The 21,900-nt window shown below is 42.2% G+C and overlaps 2 protein-coding genes across 2 annotated transcripts in view; both read left to right on the plus strand.

Moving 5' to 3' along the window:
* Positions 1-1,975: 1,975 nt before the first annotated feature.
* Positions 1,976-16,926, plus strand: tmem135 (transmembrane protein 135). The gene is made up of 15 exons (XM_083768958.1): positions 1,976-2,165; positions 3,059-3,186; positions 3,929-4,021; positions 6,135-6,168; positions 6,366-6,431; positions 7,201-7,247; positions 7,362-7,403; positions 7,668-7,853; positions 9,028-9,097; positions 9,336-9,503; positions 10,187-10,250; positions 11,751-11,827; positions 12,730-12,828; positions 13,994-14,061; positions 14,923-16,926. The coding sequence occupies exons 1-15, from the start codon at positions 2,028-2,030 to the stop codon at positions 15,056-15,058; spliced, it is 1,416 nt and encodes a 471-aa protein (XP_083625084.1). The 5' UTR covers positions 1,976-2,027; the 3' UTR covers positions 15,059-16,926.
* A 2,101-nt stretch (positions 16,927-19,027) lies between these two features.
* Positions 19,028-21,900, plus strand: part of ltn1 (listerin E3 ubiquitin protein ligase 1) — a 30,088-nt gene continuing 27,215 nt past the window's right edge. The window contains exons 1-4 of the mRNA XM_083775799.1: positions 19,028-19,201; positions 19,359-19,565; positions 19,778-19,876; positions 19,984-20,214. Coding sequence (XP_083631925.1) covers positions 19,160-19,201; positions 19,359-19,565; positions 19,778-19,876; positions 19,984-20,214 — 579 coding nt within the window. The 5' untranslated portion in view covers positions 19,028-19,159. The remainder of the gene's footprint in view (positions 19,202-19,358; positions 19,566-19,777; positions 19,877-19,983; positions 20,215-21,900) is intronic.

A 21,900-nucleotide genomic window follows, 5' to 3' on the forward strand; every position in this document is an offset into this window, starting at 1 on the left:
TGAAACGTACTTTATCGAGAACAGTGGTTTCTCGACATTAAGGGCAGTCCATACTGTCTCCGACCACCAAACTTTTCGTCGGAAAGCTCCGGTACAACTACAACATGACGTCACTCGCAACTTCTTAAACGCATTCCTCCGAATTTTTGTTCTGAAAGCTGCACTCCCAGATGTTGTGACTCGCCGAACTCTACTTCGGAGAAAAAATTTAAGTCTGATCTTTCCGACGAAAGGTTCGGTGGTCGGAGACAGTATGGACAGTATGGACTGCCCTTTAGTCCAGTACCTAGCCTGTAGACCTGCTCGCAATTTTAACTGAGTTAATGGGTCCCTAGCCTGAGCTAACGTGTTAGGTTTCTGGTCTAGAGGGGCGGGTCGCGGCTGAGATTTGCGCACGCCCTGATTGGATCTCATCGATCTGTCCGTCACCCCCGGCCCCTCCTCTCCCCCCCTAGTGCAGCGCTACGTCACATCATTTGGAGCGACGCCCACCCGGAAGGGTTGACTCCCAATTTTAGACCAGAGCGGACAATGCGTTCCTCCAGGCTTTCAATTTTTGCACCAACAAAAATGAAAGGCTGGTACCGAGGCTAATGGGTCCCTAGACATGAAAAATCAACGAGGTGCTCGTCCGCCATAGTGGCGGATTTGGCGCAATGGCCACATCAAATATGGCTATGATGAAAATAAAACATTTTTGTTTCTGGGTGAATTTTCACTTATAATACCTCAATTCAGGTGTGTGGAATTTATTCATGATACTATTGTAACCATTTTGGGTGATATTGACCTTGAAAGGTCATGGTCATGGTCAATTTGCTATTCCGAAGACCGTGGCCATAACCTGGCCATTGTTAGGTGGAAAGAACGGTGCAATTAGTCTAATGCAACTAATTGTGACATTTAAAATTCATTTTTGATATTATTTTGACCATTAAGGATCATCTTGTCAAATATCAATATGTTTTTATTCAATAACTCAATTCCGATTTTTGTCTTTACTGTCACTTTTATCTTTTATTATATTTTTCCATAATTACCGGTATTTGTTTTATTTATAACAAAAGACATGACCCTAAAACAATCACACCTGTGTGAGTGTTGCTATTGGAGTTGGAGGGGAGAGAACAGATGGTGGAGGTGAATGGAACACTGTCCCCCACTCCCAGTGAGCTGTGGCGTTCCACAAGGAAGATTCTGCTTGTTTTCCAAATTCCTCAGACTTCCAGAACTTGTCAACTTGCTGAGGGATGGGTGTCTCTCTGTTCATGCCAATTATGTCGATTCCTGTTCTTATTCTGGGCTTAAAACGGCCATGCCCACTTGCCCAAATGTGCTGACATCATCAATTTGTGATGACGGCATTGGCCGTTTTTAGCCCAATGAGTGTTTTTGCTAAACTAATGCCTGGAATGGATTCAGCATCATGAAAACCCTGTAGTTTGACACACATACATAAAGCATGATGACAATATTTTGCTTCTATAGGTTGTAATTGGTATGGTCACATACTATGCCAATTATTTAAATTGCCCAACATATGCAGTCTACATGCTGGGGACCCATACTTAACATTTCTAACATAAAACCTTGGTGTACTCAACATGTCACAGTGTTCACAGTGGGGCTCTATGGGCTATAGTCTAGTAGCCAACTAGACTATACCCTGATATGACCTTTCTGGCCCTAACCCAGATGAATTGAACAATGTGGATCCTGTTGTAAACAAGTGTAATGCTTAATTGGGTCGTCCACTCACAGTTGACAGTCTTTGTATTGAGTTTGTGCTTGAAATGTACTGTAATTCTACAAACTGTTAATAAATATTTCAATCAATCAATCCCTGGGGAACACCATGGGGAACACAGTGAACTGGGGACATCTGGTGGACAAGCAGGGGAACACACGAGGGGATGTAGCGATTAAGCGATCCGCGTCCCCGGTGCGACGGCGCGCGCACGACGCTCAGCTTGGGTTGGGGAGCGGATCGCCTGATCTGATCACCACGACTACTAGTGGCGACAGACATGGCTGCCCTCAGCAAGATACCGCACAGCTGCTACGAGATAGGGCATACCTGGAACCCGTCGTGTATCCAGTCGACTCTAGAAGTGACGAGAGGGGCTCTAGAGGTCTCCTTTAAGATATACGCGCCCCTGTATGTGGTAAGTCCCCCGCTTTGACCTCAGACACTGGGCTTTACGAGCCACTAAAGCTAACGAAGGCTAACCAAGTATAGTGAACATGGCAGTGAGCTGTCAGACAGCATATAATGAGGGCTCAAGTTCATGCATGTACAGTATGTTATTGCATTGACTGCAGACCTTCAGAATGTCCCCTAGATATTATAGATACACCGCTTTAGCAATGGCAATACGGTACGATTCATGAGCTAACTTTAGGAACACGTACGTCACAATGGCACTGCAGTTGCCATTTGTTGTTGAAAATTGACTCATAATAAAAACGAGTGAAATATAGTGAGAACGAGAAGCGCCTGACATGACAAGTGTACATGATTACAATAGTTTTCAAATCACCACTGTGTGGCTGGATTGTCTAAACCCAGTAACACACAGAACTTCCAGAGTTGCAGGCGAGGTAACTGCCTCGATGGACATTGTACTAGCTTCAAGCTCACTTGTGAGGTTGTACAGTAAGTACAATCAGTAATTCACTGTTAAGTGGTCAAACTTAAGGTCCCAACATAGAATGTAATTGTGTTGTAGAATAATATGTATTTCTCACATATTTAGATGCTTATTTGCACTTACATGACTTCAAACATCATGCCCACTTATTTATGTATGTGAGAGGTCATGCATGGGGAGATTGTTTTTTGTTTAGTTTTTTTCCTTCTCTGTATAGACAGCCTTGCTCTTCGTACTCCTGAGATGTGTCTTTCCTCTGTGCTGCATGCAGGCTAATAGAATTGCTCAATTCACACGTGTCATAGTTCAACTGTTAAAAACATCACATCACAATGATGCAACTGCTGCTAGATGTCCTGATTAGATTCCAATGAGATAGTAACTGTGGGCCTGTTTGTGCTTTACAGATTGCAGCCATCTTAAGGAGAAGGAAAAAGGACTACTATTTGAAGAGGCTTCTCCCTGAGATCTTACAGTCTACTTCATTCCTCACTGCCAATGGAGGACTCTATATATTATTCTTCTGCATTGTCAGGTATGGAGCTCCTACTGTGTATGTTCCCAATTGCCCTCAATAATCCCCTTATCTCCCATTTATGCCTGCACGCGTGCACACACACACACACACACACACACACACACACACACACACACACGTGAAAAAGCTACTACTGTGGAAGGGTTATCATGTATTAATTTACTTGTATTGATCCTATAAACAATTTAATATAGGGTATAGTTTGCCCACCAATTTTGGAGCTCTGGCTCATGACCAAAAAGAACTGAACCGGTTCCCACTGGGAACCAACCGGTGGAAAAGGGGTCACACACACTTCTGCACACTGACACAATCAGTGACCCATTCAAGGCCTATCAATGACTTGTTTTACTTGCGAAAGAGCTGTTTATCTGTTGTTCACAGATACTACATGGACTTTTATATGCAATAAGAATAATGTTTATTGACCTGGGCTGTGGCTCAGCGGTCCAGGCACCTTGGCTGGTAATCCAGTCTGGCAGTGTGCCGCGGGCTCGACTCCCGATCCCGACGGCCTTTACTGCATGTCACCCCCACCATTTTTCTGTCCCTCCATAAAAAATATAAAATAAAGGCGAAAGCCACAAAAAACATTTAAAAGATTAATGTTTATTCATCGATGACGCTTATTTTTTCTTGTTGCGAAAGATTACAAAAAATTGACTTTCATGGGCTATAATTATTTAATGATTTAATGTATTCTTTCTTATTAAATCAAATTATATTTTTCCCCACTCAGGAAGATGCTTGGCGGTTTCTCACCGTGGTCTGCTGGGTTTGGTGCGGCTCTGCCTGCCTCCTATATCTCCATCCTCATTGAACGCAAGAGCAGGTAAGAGGTTCTTGTCTTTGTTCTCTCCATTTCCATCCTTGTCATCTTTTTGTGCACTCTATACAAAGTAAATGGATTGCACATACTTCAGTTTATGCTATTAAATGGCAATGCCTGTTGTCATAGATCATCTATTTTAGTTACAGAAAAGCAGTCGCACACACAATGCAAAATGCAGGCTATTCATCACAAGCTAATTTAGAACTGACAGCTTTATTAAAGGACCAAGCAGTTTTTTGGACTGCGGAATTTGGAGATATGGTAGAGGGCCATGCCAAACGGTGAGGATGCGAAGTCCACAAGCATTGGCCAAAGGGTGGCGCTATAGCACTCAATTGAAAATCTCATACCGAACAAGTATCGTGCGCTTACTTTTGACCTCTGACCTCTAGACCACCCACCATTTTGAATTATATGAAAATCAATTAAAATGCATCTCTGATCAAAATGCACGAAATGTTCTACATGTGAACTTTGGACCTATACGGACATGGGAAAGTATAGTACGTTTTTTTAAGTGAAAAAAAATTAAGGTTTTATGAGCCAATGAAAATTGGCGTTTTGTGAAACTCTGTCTTTACTTTGTTCTGTTGTAAGTGCCTGTGGCTTTGCTGACCTCTGCTGGTCTAAAGTGCCTCACCTGTCAATCATCTGAGAGTTCTGGCTGCTTAAATGTGTAATATCTTTGTAAACTTTTGATCTGACTTCGTGTCCTTTTATGTTAGCCCTTGTTATTTTAAAGGGCCTTAAAATACCGTAATTTCCGGACTATAAGCCGCGGCTTTTTACCCATGATTTGAACCCTGCGGCTTATACAACGCTGCGGCTAATCTATGGATTTTTACAGCTAACGCAGAGCCATCTCAGGCTCTGAGCTAACGTAGCTGTGGTTTATAGTCCGGTGCGGCTTATAGTCCGGTGCGGCTTATAGTCCGGTGCGGCTTGTATATGGGATTTTCCCAAAATTTGGCTGGTGCGGCTTATATTCAGGTGCGGCTTATAGTCCGGAAATTACGGTAACTAGAATGCTAGAAACTGATTTGTTTAGTGGGAAACATGTATAAAGAACTTGATCCTGATCAAATCAGGTTCTTTACTCATTAATTGATAGTTTATTTGATGTTGTACAACAGTGATTTTGAAACAAAGACTGATTTGGAGACCTGGCTTTTCAGTTTTCCATCCATGCAAGGATTCTCTTGCATGGATGTTCTGGTACCGGATGGTACCCAGACCTGGCGAGCCGACCCAGAACTCTGAACCCCCCTTCCCCCCACAAATGTGGTAATCTGGTTCTCCAAATTGGAGAAAGAGACTGAACTGAATAGGAACTGAACTGGGACTTTTCAAGTCAACAACTTAAAGTGGGCCCCATCAAGTTTTTCATGAATGTTCAAAGCTGTTTATTTTCTCTGAAGTTTAATAATAATGTTTCAGTTAACCTTTAATCCCTGTTTCAGACTCATTTCATTGGTTTTCAATCACTCATTGAGCTCCTCATCCGAATCTGGTACATTTTCTGGTTTATACGCAGTCAATTCATTTATACCCACCTTATCATTAGTTATCCTTGCGCAACTTGCTACAAAAACACTGAATGATTTTGCTTGTTAGCTCGTTAGGTAGAGCTCTTGTCTTTGCATCACGAGGTCATTGGTTCAAATCTGGGCACCGGCAACTCTGTGTATGAGTCTTCAAGAACCCTTACCTGCTCCCCACTATAAAAAACGGACCCTGTCACAATTCCATGGTCTTTTTGTCAAGTTTAGTCTTCCATGTTTCTTGTGCATATTATTCTTATTGCTTATTGCCTTCCTGCTTGGTCCTGCCTTATCGCTGCTTGCAGCGACTTTTTTCTTCTAGTCGTCGTTATTATGATTTATTTCTGTTTTGCTGCAATATGGATGTGAATTAGTAATCTGGCTAATGCCCAAGTTGCATATTTCTGGATAAAGTCCAGACAGACTACATAAATCTAGCAGAGAAAGGAAAGTGAGGGCTGCAACATAGGTCGGACGTCCTGATGTGGGAATCAAGCTCATTATGTTGCCTGCACATTGACTGGTTGAGCCCCCATATATCAATTTAACACTGTCTGTTCTCCAACTTTCAGGAGAGGACTACTGACAATATACATGACAAACCTGGTAAGAACCGCTCTTTGTTCTGATCTACCAATTGCCCTAGAAATGACCTTCACCCCCAAATCAGACTTTTATCTAAACTTTTATTGGTTGTTTTAAAGAGGTCTCCTACTACAAAGCAAATCTATGTGGTGGGTGCTTTTACATTTTTAATAGACCCATTTTCCTGTGTAAATATTAATTTGCAATCTTGCTGACAGGCCACTGAGACATTGTTCCGCATGGCAGTGGCGCGAGGCCTCATCAACCCCCTCAAACATGGAGAGGTAAGGTGGTGGTGGCCTATTGTACAGTCTCAGATCAAAATAGAAGTTGATGGCTAGCGTACTGTATATATTGTAAGTACAAAGTACATCAGTTGTTAAAGGGATAGTTCAGAATTTTCGATCTTAAGCTGTATGAAATACTTGCCATTAATATAGTGGTTGCAACTGTATTAATTGATTGCCCGACTCTGGCAATCAATTAATACAGTTGCAACCACTATATTTATGGCAAGTATTTCATACAACTTAAGTTAAAAAATTGTGAACTATCCCTTTAACACAAATAAGTTGTCTTGGCACTTGCCAAGAAGAAATTAGTTTTGATTCTTGGCTTGAAGGAATTTGTCTTGGCAGTTGGCAATTTATATGGAATTTGATTTGGCACTTGGTGCAGAAACAGCTCAACATGAAACAAATACAATTCAGGCCTCCCTACAAAGGGCACATGGTCTCAGGTCTCTTGCAGAATATAGCAATGACAGTGTTAGAGTAGACCTACTAGACAAGTACACTTGCCAAAAACGGTAATTTTGGGAAAAGAACACAACGTTTGAAGAAGAATCAAGCTTTTAAATGTCAGTGTGAGTTTACTTAGTTTAGTTTTAGTACAGTAGCTCTTATCCAGAGCGAATTGAAATAATTGCAACTTAGTTGATGTATTCTAGACATCAGATTGTATCACTCTTACGGTGTAATGAAGAGGGACTTGAACCAAGTACCTTCAGAATGTATTGCACCGGTTGTGTCTGATGCTATTTGTCCTGTTCAGGTGCTCTTGTTCTGCACAACGGCATCACTCTACATGTTCTTTTTCAGGTAAGTGGGACAATGAGGACTGATGCTTTCTGGTGAATTGTTTGGTTAGGTTTATCAAAAGCATTGAAGCAACAGCTGCCATTTAATGCTTGTCTTGGATTTTTGTCTTTCCAGGTGTAAAGATGGTCTCAACGGCTTTGCATTTTCTGCATTAAAGTAAGTCAGTAATGGATTTTTAAACCAGTGGCTTTTATCTTCTATCCAGGTTCCCAGATTGCAGCTGGTTTTATCTTCCATGTTTAATTCCATTGACCTAATTCCTCAAATCTAAAGTGGATACAAAGAAACCTAATAAGATTCTGGAACACCGCACAAGAGAGAATCACTGTGGTTTATGTAAAGTTTGTTGATAACATCTCATTGTAGATGGAGAGCTAACATACCGGTACTGTATTTTTATTTATGTATTTATTCCATCAGGTTCATCGTTGGGAAGGAAGAGATTCCTAGTCACTCCATCACACCAGAACAAAGTCACCACATGCCCTCAGAGAGGATTTCTGCTATAGAGACTGAGATATCAGAGATATCACGAGAGGCTCAAGAACGCCCTGGCTCCAATAGGAAAGATCTGATTGCCTGTACTAGACGGCTGCTAGAGTCAATGTGAGGGAGTACACATCTTTTAGACCCCATCATGGACTTAATTATGTAGATTTGTAGACCAGGGGTTTTCAACTGATTTTGACCAGGGACCACCATCCTGACTAAGAGCAACCTGGGGACCACCACTATTGTGCGTGGCAGGTCCATCATAGACCCACCCCACCAGGGCCGTAGGAACCACGGGGGTCCCCGGGGACACGTCCCCGGCGGGCCGCGGAGCGGCCCACTCGGGGCCGCGAACCGTTTTGGGCCGCCGGCCACGGGGAATAAAAAAGCCTCAAATTGGGCAGGCACTTGGACCATGCGGCCGCCGCTGACTCGCTGTCAGTGTTGTGCGAGTGCGTGTGATTCTGCTATAGTGGAGATTTCAATGTATTTCTATGGGGGAACTTGGATAGGATTCAGGAAGTTGTTTATATGTTATGCCCAGTGCTGGTTAAAGCCGTGTATGTCTCGGGCAGGCTCATCAAAAAGGTAAGATTTGCACTAGGCTATTTCTGCTGTGCAGACCCGTTTTTACCCGAAAATAACGACTTTATAACCGCAAATACCCGATTTTTTTCCGCACGGGCGCTTCGCGCCCGTGCGAATCGCCCCACATGCACGGGCGCTTCGCGCCCGTGCATGTGGGCCGGTTCGGATTCGTCCCCCCCATCTGTGAAGTGCCGGATACGGCGCTGCACCCCACACAATAGTGGTGGGGGGTTCATGCACCACAGGCAGCTGGAGAAAATAGCTATAATATCAATATAATATCTAATAAAATACAGTGATTTTGTTTGAATATGATGGAATATGATTAAGGATTACTGTGATTATAGTAAGCTCACATTTCATATTACACACACACACACACACACACACACACACACACACACACACACCATACAGTAAGAACTCCTGTAAGTTATTACAAGTAAAAACTTAAATTTTTTAATGCATGGCCAGGGACCACCTGGTCCACGGACCACCGGTTGAAAACCCCTGTTGTAGACTATGCACTCACAATAGTCACAAGGACAGTGTGTACAGTAACACAATAGAGCATATGTAAACTATGTTTTCATTACATTATCGTACACTGATATAATTTCCATCGCACATAACCAATTACATGGAAACATGATGTGCACAGTTGTAAACTTATTTCATTTGTTATTTTTCTTTAATCCAGATGCAAGCGAGGGCCCAGACATAGATGTTGTAAACATTACCAGGACAACTGCATCGCCTACTGTGTCAAAGTAAGAGCATTCCTTACTGATGCCATGATTGATGCAACATTTTTCAGTGCAGTTTGAACTCCGTATGTTTTTGTAGATACACTGTCATAATGCGCTAAGGTCACAGGCTCAACTCCCACTGCAGTCGTGGTGAAGTGAGGGTTGCAGGGCAACCCTACTTATACACTCACATACTTTATAAACCAGCTAAATGCAACTGTAAACATAAATGATTTGTATATTTTTTTATCATGTCTAGGGTTTTGTCAGGATGTTCAGTGTGGGCTACCTGATCCAATGCTGCCTCAAAGTCCCCTCTGCCTTCAGGCAGGTGTTCACCAAGCCTTCGCGCCTGCCCTCGCTCTTCTACAACAAGGAGAACTTCCAGCTCGGGGCCTTCCTGGGTTCTTTTGTCAGTATATATAAGGTACGTTTTTATCATTTCACTCGGTCTACCTCTAGTCAGTCTTTTAACCCATTCTGACCTGAGATCAGATTCATACGAGGTTTCCACATGGACAAACACTGGTCTGATGAACCCATTCTGACCTGAGATCATATTCTAAAAATGTCAGTCGTTCTTCGATAATAAAAAAAAATAGCAGACCTACAAGCTCGTATCGCGCCACTCGGTGGCGCGATATGAGCTTGTAGATCTGCTATTTTTCAATAGCTAAAGCATGACATGATGCCGACACCAAAATGGGTGCCCGGTCAGAATGGGTTAAAGTAATGGAATCTACTGTACAGAGAATATTCAAACACAATTATGATAACGGTGTGGAGAACTTACTGCACATTTCATAAACAAGGAACCTGAATGCAACATATTGTGTTATATTCTTTCTTTAAGCTGAAAATTATGCATTCACAAATGGTCTGCTTTCACCGGCACCTACTGTATATAACATACTGTAGATTGAACATTATTGAATTATGTCAAACAAAATCACACTTGTGTGAAGTGAGGGACGCTCATATCATCATACATCTCATTCCGTGCTCAGCCAATCAAATCATCACAAATGTAATTTCGGGCAATCACTTTCTATGCTTGTATTGTGTGTGTGCGAGAGAGTTGGTCTTAAATTAAATTCTCTTTTAACTCAGGGAACGAGCTGCTTGTTGCGTTGGATGCGTAACATTGACGATGAGCTCCATGCAATCATAGCTGGTAAGTCACAGCATCATTAACTGTCTAAATAAATGCATTTTCTTTTCTTCAAGACCAAGAGTCAGACTCATGAAGGGTGTGTACACTTAAAAGTGATGCTGTGTGTTACGAAGGAACCAGGGGTCGCTCCGACATCATAACCGGGGTGTCAGAGGTGACATCACCTCTGACATCTCAACGCTATAAATATAGGTGCCTACGCAAGCTAAGACGGATTTGAGCTAATGATAACCGAGATCAGAAAGCAGACCTAGGACTCCATACCAAGATCTCGCTACCAACCGCCGGACACCAAGAACAGCTTGCGCTCAAGGGAATTCATATCTGTCCCTTCCGTATCTCGGAAGGTAGAATACCCTCGGCACTATCCCCGACCAGACCCCCACAGTTGGCCTCGGTCACACTGTGCAAAAATCTTCACAGATGTTGTGATGTACAATTTGCACTGTACATCTGTGTTCCGAGTCTAATACAATTTGTAATGGGTTAATTATTGGAGTTTTAGACCGCCATTTGGGGTGGGAGTGATTATGCACACATCATTCATTGATTTCACTGTCAAGAACAAGTGTATGTAATATATATTTATCTACATGTATTTTGTGTGCAGGCTTCACAAAGTGTGACATATGGCCCCAGGTCTCTTTACACAGGAATTCTCAGGAGATTTGAGCTATCTCTCTGTCGCTCTGTCGTTTCTCTCTGTCTCACTGAGACTCACTCTCCCCCGCCTCTCTTTCCTTCTTCTCAATCTCTATCTACAGACTCAAAACTGTAACAGCAGCTCAAAACGTGTGGTTATTATTAATATTGTTTGTGTGGAGAAGTGTGCCTCACTCACGGAAATATTTTCATAAAATGCACACATTACATTGTATCTACTGAAATAAATACCAGCTCAGTGGCCTTGTGGTTAGAGTGTCCGCCCTGAGACTGGGAGGTCGGGGTTCGATCCCCGGCCGGGTCATACCAAAGACTCTAAAAATGGGACCCAGTGCCTCCCTGCTTGTCACTCAGCATCAAGGGTTGGATTGGGGGTCCCTGCGACATACTAGCGTCATGTCCAGGGGGTGTACTTGTACATCAAGCTGCCTCAAGGCTCATACATAGTCTGGATTTACGGTGGTGGGGTGACACAACATGACGTCACGAGCCGCGGTGAAGAGCAAACCACCGCCACCGCTCCAGCCCTTCTCTCTGTTTTTACTCGCCACCGCTCAACGTTATTTCAGCTCCGGTGGTCAGCTCACCACCGGAGCGGTGGTCACCTTACCACCGAAAATCCAGACTATGAATAGGCCTTCACGCTACAGAAACAGGGGATAGGCTCCTGCCCTATGGGCCTCATGGCTCGGCAAGGCTACTAACTTACTTACTGAAATAAATCCGACATCCTGGATTTTACATATGCAAAGCACATATTGAACTTGAGTATTGATTATATATTTATTTATCTCTTTTCCTTTCCCTCTTATTCAATCCCTTGTTGTGTTCCTAAAGGATTTCTGGCTGGCACATCAATGTTCTTCTACAAAAGCACATCAATATCTATGTACCTCTTCTCCAAGCTTGTGGAGGTAAGAGAATGCTTTGCATACGTTTTGTGGGTGCATTGTTTCTGTTACATGACAGAAATATCAGCCGCTATTAGTGCTGCAAGAACTCGCACAGCATTTAATTTCTTTTATAGATTATTCTTTATTGTTTTTTATTCGAATATTCCTTCAAATATGGAATATTCATTTGCAGCACTAGCCGCTATCCACAGCAAGCGCATATGCTGTTAAGAATTGCATGGTAATTTACCAAAACTGTAAAAATATATATATATCTTCCTCTTCCTGGAAAATGCCACAAATCTTGTTAAATTTGACTATTTCATATCCTGTACAAATGGGCAGTTTAACACTTGCATGGGCAGTTTAACACTTGCATGGGCAGTTTAACACTTGCATGATGGCATGTATCCTTGGAAAACTATTAGTTAGTTAGACAATAGACATCTCAAGTTAATAATGGATATATTAACACTTAGTGCAGTGTACTTAGTCTATTTGGTTATAATTTAGCCTACACACTCTAAATATGGATAAATGAACACTGAGGATTTTAGTGCAGCGTACCCGGAGGTGGTGACAGAGTAATATTAACAGTTGACAATTTTAGAGAAGCCAATTGTAGGGGTTGTTTTAAACACACTGTTTAAGTTCTCATTTTTATAGAGAGACGGAGGGTTGCGATTTTCAGTGGACCTGATTTAGTGCGCAACCAAGTAGGATATGAGAAAGATATTTGATCATCTAATTGCACAATAGGATAAACTGTTCTTTCAGTAGCATTTGAGTTGACCGTGAAAAACTACACCTTATAACTTTACACACACAAAGCAGCTATGATCCCATTACTATAACACTGAAAATGTTAACTGCGTGTGTCAGCCTGGTATTTAATGATGTGTTTGATGTTTGTCCCTCTATAGACCATGTACTTCAAGGGTATTGAGGCTGGCCACTTGCCCTATTTTCCTCATGCCGATACCTTCATATATGCCATCTCCACTGCCATTTGCTTTCAGGCTGTAAGTATTAAAAGCACACATGTATAATGATATTGTTTCATGCTCAGGAGTCAGGACAAAATTGAAAATGAAATTACAGCTGGATTGCCATGGAATTTGCTGTTCATTGTTCTGATCCTAGGAGGATGAACCATACTGAATCTTTTTTTTAACCCATTCTGACCTGAGATCAGATTCATACGAGGTTTCCACTGGACACACACTGGTCTGATTAACCCATTCTGACCTGAGATCAGATTTAAAAAATGTCAGTCGTTCTTCGATTTTTCAAAAATAGCAGACCTACAAGCTCGTATCGCGCCACTCGGTGGCGCGATATGAGCTTGTAGATCTGCTATTTTTCAATAGCTAAAGCATAACATGATGCCAACACCAAAATGGGTGCCCGTTCAGAATGGGTTAACCTCTACTCTCACAAGATATCTCAAAATCAAATGAGCAGATTTTCATGGAGCACAATCAGGCAACCCAGAAGATGAACCCTAACCATTTACCTATCCTCTTGGATAACCCTCCTCAACCCAAATTGTCAACTTTGCACAAAATGTATCTCATAATGTTATAGTTACATAATGTCAGTTTGCAGGATGGACCCTACAAATGTTGGCACTCCCATGAGTGGTGACTATGCTGGTTAAATTTGTCATTATGATTTTACATGCCAAATATGGTTTCAAAATAGAACAGGACTCTTCAGTGAGGTGCCTGGTGTTAATTTGAATACAAGAAGACTCACCCCGTTTCTGTTTTCCTCCCAGAATGTTCCCCAGTGAGGGGTGGGATAGGCTGGACAGCAGAAGGCTGGATTTTGAATTTCTCTAACTATAAACTTTCATGACAGCAGACAGCCTAAGTACAAATATAATTTATGAAAAGCTACTACAGTGAAGTCTGTTCACAGAAGTTGTTGTAGGATATGTGGGGATTATCTGACGAGGTACCATTTGAGGGAGCAAAACCTTACATAATACTAAATAATACTAAATTGTTTATAGGGTCAATATAAGTAATATAATATAGCCTTTCCACAGGAGTATCTTTTTATATTACAAAGTTATCCCCCTCACTGGGGAAAATTCCGGGAGGAAAAACAGGCACGCACCGGGGTGAGTCTTCTTGTTACCGTTAATTTCCCTTCCTGACTTTTACTCACACCAACTCACAGGCCGTGATGGAAGTGCAGACCCTTAGACCATCATATTGGAAGTTCCTCCTGCGATTAACCCAGGGCAGGTATGTTAATATGCACTTTGTATATTCTTTTGTATGTATTGTGTGTGAGTGTGAAATGTTTGGTTTCCCACGTTGGAGATCTGGGTTTCAATCCAGGTATCCCTCGCATTTCTTTCTTTTTAGTGGTGGGTTGGTGAATGTAGAAGAGTATATAGAGAAAATGAATATGTTATGCCAGCATATCAGTGTAGTGATCAGGTATGCTTATATCAAACATCGTAGATCATTTGAAACGCCACCAAGCAAATTAATTTGTCCTTTTGATTTGTTAGAAAGTATAACACTATATCCATAATATATCACAATTAATATACACGCTGCTGCCAGCCTGTATCATCACCAGAACCCCTGTCATCAGTCTCATTACCCCTGTTTTACACCAACTTCACTGGCTTCCCATCAAATTCCGTATTGATTATAAGATCCTCCTTCATACATTCAAGGCCATTCATAACCTCGCCCCCCCCATACCGGTCTGACCTTGTTCACGTTGACATTCCCATTTCCCACCCGGTCTCTCAGGTCTGCCTCCTCCATCAAACTGAAAGTCCTTCTGCCCTTCGTCTGTCCACCATGGGCTCTGCCCCTCACCTCTGGAATTACCTCCCCCTGATATTAGAAACAAGCACACCATATTCCAAACCCACCATTTTATGCAAGCATATGGCTGACCTTTGTGTATCTGCTGCAAGCTGTACTATACTTTTTTGCTTTTGCTTTTAACTGTTCTGTATTAACTGTTTTTAACTTGTTGTATGGCAACCTTAAGTGCTCTGAAAGGCGCCTTATGAATAAAATGTATTATTATTACAGTAGTTGACAAAAATATGACGATAGAATCTATCCCTTTCCTGTGTCTAGGTTTGGTCTGATGAACCGGAAGGTGCTGGACGTATTTGGAACCCACGCTTCTAGGGATTTTAAAGGCTTTGTGCCCAAACTGGACCCCCGTTATACCACGGTGCTTCCGCCAGGAGCTGACATTACACTGGGCTGACCTGGGACAAGGCTTAGGGATCAGAGGGGCCGTGTGGGGTGCAGGGAGAGAAAGGGGGTCTGGGACTCCAGGACCCCCTTTTCTCCAACCCCTTGGCTTCAGTGTTAACATCCACATGAAACGAGCAGCACAGAGTCTTCTTAAGACCGGTTTGAAAGGTTTTTGAAAGCTGTAATGGCAGCTCAGAAATTGTATTTGTGTAGAAAGGCTGTAATTTAACAGATTTATCCAAAACAGTCTACTCATACTTATTTTGTATACATGCGTAACTGCTAAAATAAATTTGAAGTCCAAATTATGAACAGATGATTTATTTTATTTACATTTAGCCTTTGCCATCAGGGAAACTACTTTAGTGTACAGTCAGCGTTGGTACCGGTGGTTTTAATACCTGGATAGCTCTTCGGTGTACTGTGGTTAATTTGTCACAGGCATTTTGCCATTTCGTGAAACAGGTTGTGTTTATGCAAGGTCACTTGGGAGAGGGATTACAGAGCGGTTGGCACCTTCCTCCAGGTTGACTCGTGACTAGTGCATAACCTAATCAGCCAATGTCTCAACTATTGGTGCTTTCATTGCTGGCAGAATGCGGAAACAAAACTAAATATATTATGCCCACCTTGAATGTCTGACCAATCACACTGTCCAAACTTTATTCAGCTAGTCGGAACATCTCGTACAGTACATTATGTGCAAGAACAGCCAAACAATGTTTTGAGGGGCACTGCCGAAGTTCAAAATTATGTCATTTTGTAGTTCTAAACTACTCTGTCCTTCATTCCTTCTCCATTTCTTTTTAACGCTTGTTCTATTTTAGAAGTTACCTGTAAGTAGGTGGGCGGCGTGTTTGGCCAAGTCTGAGAGTTTATTGTAATTGCCTTAATTTTGATGGGTTAGATGTTAGACCAATATTCATGATTCATTTTTCAGTATGAATATACAGACTCAAGTGTGATTTTCACTAGGACTGACGAGGTGAAACTGTTTGAGAGCAGCACTCAGGATCATTTGTGTGGCATAATTTAATAAAATGTGAAATTGCTTTGCCTTACAGAAGTAACATTGCTATTCTGTACAGTCCAAATGACCCCCGGTCGATTTGCTTGTGCATCTGGTTGTAATTGTTATTTGGTTAAGCACAGAGTTGTCTAGTTATCACAACTAGTTTTTCCTCTACTTTTTTCTTCTTTCATTAGATTCTGTATTTGTTACATCAAGTACAGTAAGAACAAGAAGTGAAAGCAGTTCAGAACTACTGCTCTGTAGTTGAGGAATACCACAATGATGGATGCCTAAATTCAGGAGCAACTCCCATAATCATTTTGCTCAAGAGTAGCAAGTAGATATACTATATGTGGTATGTAATTAATTGTATTATACTTTTATTTTTACATTAAGTGATTATTTTCAGTACTAGTGATGCAGTATAAAACTTTCTCAGTTTGGTGTATGCATTGAAGTAAGACAGAGATGAGCAAAGGCTCAATTGTGTTCCTTTACTAACACATTTATTCAGGTGTACCATCAGGCTACGTTGGGACTGTACTCCAGGTGACTGGGAGATTATTGCAGGTGGTTTAATTGCAGAAAGGATACCTAACCCTAACCATTTGTGTTGTCTGTAAACTCAGGCGGTTAATGCTGAAATGGAAGTTTACTAATTACACAAGTATCCATTCCCTCAACTGACGATGGTGATTGTGAAACAAATAAAAAATAATGCCATGCAACAGAACTCTTGTGTAGAATTTAGGAGAGATGTTTTAAAACGAAGCAATATACGTATAAACAGCAAATGTATCATACATCATTATCAACAATTAAGATGTACATTTGTAATTGATGTAAAAAAGAAAAAAGATCATTGACTTTATAATAAAACATTTGTTCACTCTTCGTGTGGCAGTGTTATAAAGTTGTATTGAGATCAAGTAATGTTTTATTTTATTCTTTTCCTTTTGCTTATTTACAAGAGCAAGATCAGTATACTAAAGTCCTGAGTCCAAAACTGTCTTTTCTTTGGGACTTTATGTGGAGTTTGCATGTTCAAGTGGGATTCCTCCACCCCAAAGAACTCATTGCCAGTGCCATTGTGTAAAGAACTGGTCTCTGGTACCCAGATACGGCTAATAGTATAGGTCAAGAGTAATGCAATATAACAAACTGCTTCAATATGGGCATTAAGCCTGTGAGTCAGTGTATTGGATAGATTTAGAATAGAATTATTACTAATATGACTAAACTATATTATAGGCTTAATATTCTGCAAAACTAACATAAGTAATTGGCTACAAATACAATTAAAACGTGAGTTAGATAATGGAATATTTAACTGATAGGCCAGAAATACTACTGTTTGTGACTTACATTAAACGATAACAGCTTAAACACACATCCATGCTAACAAGTAACTATGTATATACACTGTATGATTGATCAGATTTGGAAGTAGATAGACAATCTACAATTTGATTTTATTACTAATTGTAGTAATTGATGCTTATAGGCTGATACAAAAACGTTTTGACATTGACAATGTCATATTGACACTGACCAAAGGTGAAAACCCAAGAACAGCCTCTGTGCTGTGAATTTGTTGCCTGATCATTACACTAACAAGATATGTGGTCAGTCAGGGCTTATAATCAGACCATGAAGGCGGTTACACAAATCTGAGTGGAAGTGGCCTTGGTGAGAGAAAGGATGCCATCAGAGGATCAGACACTAAAGTATAAATAATATCCATCACATGACTCACTGGATAATCCATGCTTCCTGGTTTATCACATAGTTGAGCCTGTTTGCTGAGGCAATGTGGTTTCTGATGTGCTGACTGCTGAGTGGACCATTTCCAGACAGAAATGCCAGGTGTCAACACTGTCATTAACCTTAGATGATTGTTGGTACAATGTGGCTTCAGAACTCCTGAGTGGACTGGTTCAAGCAAGCAGTCAGTTGTCTCTTTAGCTTATGAATGGTGACAAGGTACACTTTCTAAACTGCTGAGTGGGACATTTCAAGCCAGCAGGGTCATTCGTCCTATTAGACTGTTGTTATTGAGACTAATGGTGAGGTTGGAAATTATTGGGTGAGATGTGGATGATGTACGGTAATTGTAAGCTATCATGCCCTTGTGGTTCAACCAGATAATAATGTGTCCTACACAGGAACCGACTTCATCACAATGTACAGGCTTGAACCGTAGGCCTAGGTGAAATAGTGACAAAATAGGATGTGGTGAAGGAGGATGTTTAATGTTTTTATTGTAGTTTTTTAATGTTGCCCTTTAATTTGTTGTAAATGTAAGGTAAATACCAGTGCTTATTACACCTCTCGGAGAGGATAAGCCTGCATTCCTGCAGTGTACAATGATGGGTACCATTACCATAACTGTCACCAGTGACCCAATTAGAATGGTGCTTTAAAATGGATGGAGCAGCAATAGTGTAAATAATGTCCCCATAGTCTAAGACAGAGAGAAAAGTGACTTCAACAATAATTGTCTTTTTACAGGATGCCGGAAAGCAAGCTTTGTTTCTATATAAAAAAAACATGTCTTAATTTGGTGACAAGATTGTGGATGTGAAATTTAAATGTCAATTTGTCATCTATAGTCAAATGCCAAGGTAGCCTAGCCTACTTATATTCATGTGAGTAGGCTACGACAAATTATTTCAAACACTTTTTAAATAACCTCCATAACATATTGAGCACCTTTATAATGTAAAACTTTGGGGAAACTGCAATATTTATGTGGTAGGTGTAAATTGAGGACAGTAACCATAGATGACAGCAACGCTCTTTTCTTCTGCAAAAGTCACAACGAAGAAGAAATCGCAACCGCGGAAGTGACCTAACGGAACTAGATTCATGCATTCACGCATATGTCAAAATGAAAGCATAATCGACGTGTACAATCAGGGCTCTGGGGCTTTGAGACGTTTATTTTGGAGATTGTAAACCGGAAGTTATAACGAATCACGTGCAACTTTACAGTAAATGTGTTTATGGTTGTAGGAGGAACCATACTGTATGCTACCACTTCTACTTATTTCTTTACGTTTTTAGATATCCAACTAACGGATGAATTAAAAGTATCTCATGGGGGGCAAGAATAAACAGCGAACGAAGGGAAATGTCCGGGTAAGTGAGTGAGTGAGTTAGACATACAGTAAAGTAGCCATTCAAGCTAGTTGTAGCTTATGCGTGTGTTAGTAACTTTTTGACAGCAAGGGCTGCGTGTATTCAAGTATTACTCTACAACAACAACATCACAACATATAATGTCCGTTACTTCCAGCCGTCTAGCAGCGGTCGGGCGGCTGAGCTGCTGGCCCGGGAGAGCGGCGTGGTGCCGGGGTTCGTTGGCTTCGGCTCCTCGGTCACCACAGAGCCGGGCTATGTCCCTGCGGTCCACGGCGCAGAGGAGATAGACAACCTGGTAGATGCTGAGTTCCGTCTGGTCCTTAGGAAGCTCACAAAGAGGGACGCCGTCACCAGACTGAAGGTAAACTGAACTCGACTTACTATACTTCACATGTTTGGACACACACGCACACGCACACACACACACACACACACACACACACACACACACACACACACACACACACACGTCTCATGATGATAACCATTCAGGCCAGGTAAGGTCCATTTGGTAAAAGTTGTGCACTACATTTCTACTCCGTTGCATTAATATAACCTGTCTGGTTTCTGTAGGCTGTTCAGGAGTTTGGTACCATGTGTCAGGAAAGAGATGCAGAGGTCGTCAAAGGTGTCCTCCCGTACTGGCCGAGGATATACTGCAAAATATCAGTGGTAAGATAGTCGCCCCCCCCCCCCCCCCGTGCGATGCTAATTTGCCCAGTCAATCATTTGATCCACGCTACGCGCATGTGTTAAACGGTCTTATGTCTTCCCATCAGGACCATGATCGACGTGTACGGGAGGCGAGTCACCAGGCATTTGAGCAGCTGGTGCTGAAAGTTCGCCGCAGCCTGGCTCCCTTTCTCAAGGGCATTATGGGCCACTGGGTGCTGGCCCAGTGCGACACCTACGGCCCAGCAGCCTCCGCTGCCTGCCAGGTCTTCCAAGCTGCATTCCCTCCAAGCAAACAGAGCGAGGCCTTCAGCTTCTGCCGGGACGAGATCCTCAATGTAAGTGAATGGTGGCAGTGATGCCAAGCATGGTCCTCGTCCTCATGAGTACAGTCAGTGGTTTAAACAGGATTTATTCAGGCACTGGAACCCTTGAATACTGAGTGAACCTCACAGTGCGTTTTAACAGCGGGTGAGCTTTGGGCGACACATCGCCTAATCGCCCGTTAAAGCCAGCGAAAAGATGAATAATTTTATCGGGAGACGTTCCTCGGCCCACTTTTCGACTATCGGCCATTCGCCTGCTATCGGCGGTAGTCGCCGGTTCCCATAGACAAATAATGCACTCCCGGAAAATTCTTCTGTCTATCGCCCGCTGTTAAAACGCACTGTCAGGGTACCTCGTAACCTTGAATATACTTAAAATTGAATGTGCTGCCTGGGACTAGGAATGGGCGATAGGACATTTCTGGTGGATATCAATATCCGATATAATTAATTGGTGTTATGGCAAATAACCGATATAAACCGCTGTTGATATGATCTCATTCTGTATATATATATATATATATATATAAATCACACCTGTGTGAAGTAAGTGGTGCAACTCCGTGTGGGGATCCCCGGGGAGGGGGGGGGGTCCAGACCCACAGGAACGCACCCAGGGTGCTGGCCAGGTTCCGCCGAGCCGCCCCGCGTCCGGAACGGTGGAGAAAGGACAGAGTTACCGTGTGTGTCCCTCTACTGCAGTGTTTCCCAACCTTGCCGTGGCACTTTAGTGTGCCGTTTGAAATGGCCAGGTGTGCCGTTTGATTTGAACAGAAGTAGCCAGGCTTTTATTTTCGTTGAAAACAAGTAACTCCGACCCTCCACTGCAGGGCTCAGTGGTCCGGTCCGGTTTTGCAATTTGCATCATTGTTGCCCATCCCCACCAGTCTAATGACCCTCGTCCATATAAATGCTAATGTGGCTTTGTTTACATGAGGAGATCACCTACTCGTCTGGCATGTACTGTATCAAAAAACACTGCTTGTCTCTGTGCATTCCTAACCTCGCGTCACCAGGCTTTCAGTGCGTTCCTGCTGGTGCGTTCACACGTGCAGTTGAAATGATGCAAAATGCGTTGTGAGTTGATCATGTGGAGCCCGCTTTTTGCTGGTGTCAATCTTTTAAGCTGACCTACAAGCCCACACTGTGTTGCAAAAGCGGCTGTGGTGGGGTTACAAATCGCTGGGGCAGAGCTACTGCATAACAGTAACGGCAGACGAGACGTAACTTTCAAGTGAACTTTATGGAAACTTTAGGGAGAAGGATTTCTTGCCTGGCTGCGGTGAACAAGCATGTGTGATTCAGCGTGTCACAGACACCAGCAGTGAAGACGTTCTTAACTGCAGTGATGTGTGCACAGCATTCACTCAAACTTTGTTGATCATGCGTGACGTGTCAGGAAATAAAATATATTAATATTAAAAATATATTTGTTAAATATATAAAACTAGCCATCGTGTGTATAGAAAGCAAATATTTTGTTCTGGTTACAAATACATTGTAGCAGGTGTGTGTGTGTGTGTGTGTGGAAAAGAGAACAGTCATTGGAACTCCATGTAGAGGTCCCCAACATCGCTTGGCAGCCAAGGCGGCATCAGCCTCTTTAGCTCGATACTAGCCTCGATACCCAGGCTTTCATTTCGTCTGCGCGAAAGATGAAAGCCTGGAAAAAGCCGTGGGCTGAACCAGTCTAAAAGT

Source organism: Protomyctophum parallelum (assembly GCF_964188405.1).
Source record: "Protomyctophum parallelum genome assembly, chromosome: 1".
NCBI classification, from domain to species: domain Eukaryota; kingdom Metazoa; phylum Chordata; class Actinopteri; order Myctophiformes; family Myctophidae; genus Protomyctophum; species Protomyctophum parallelum.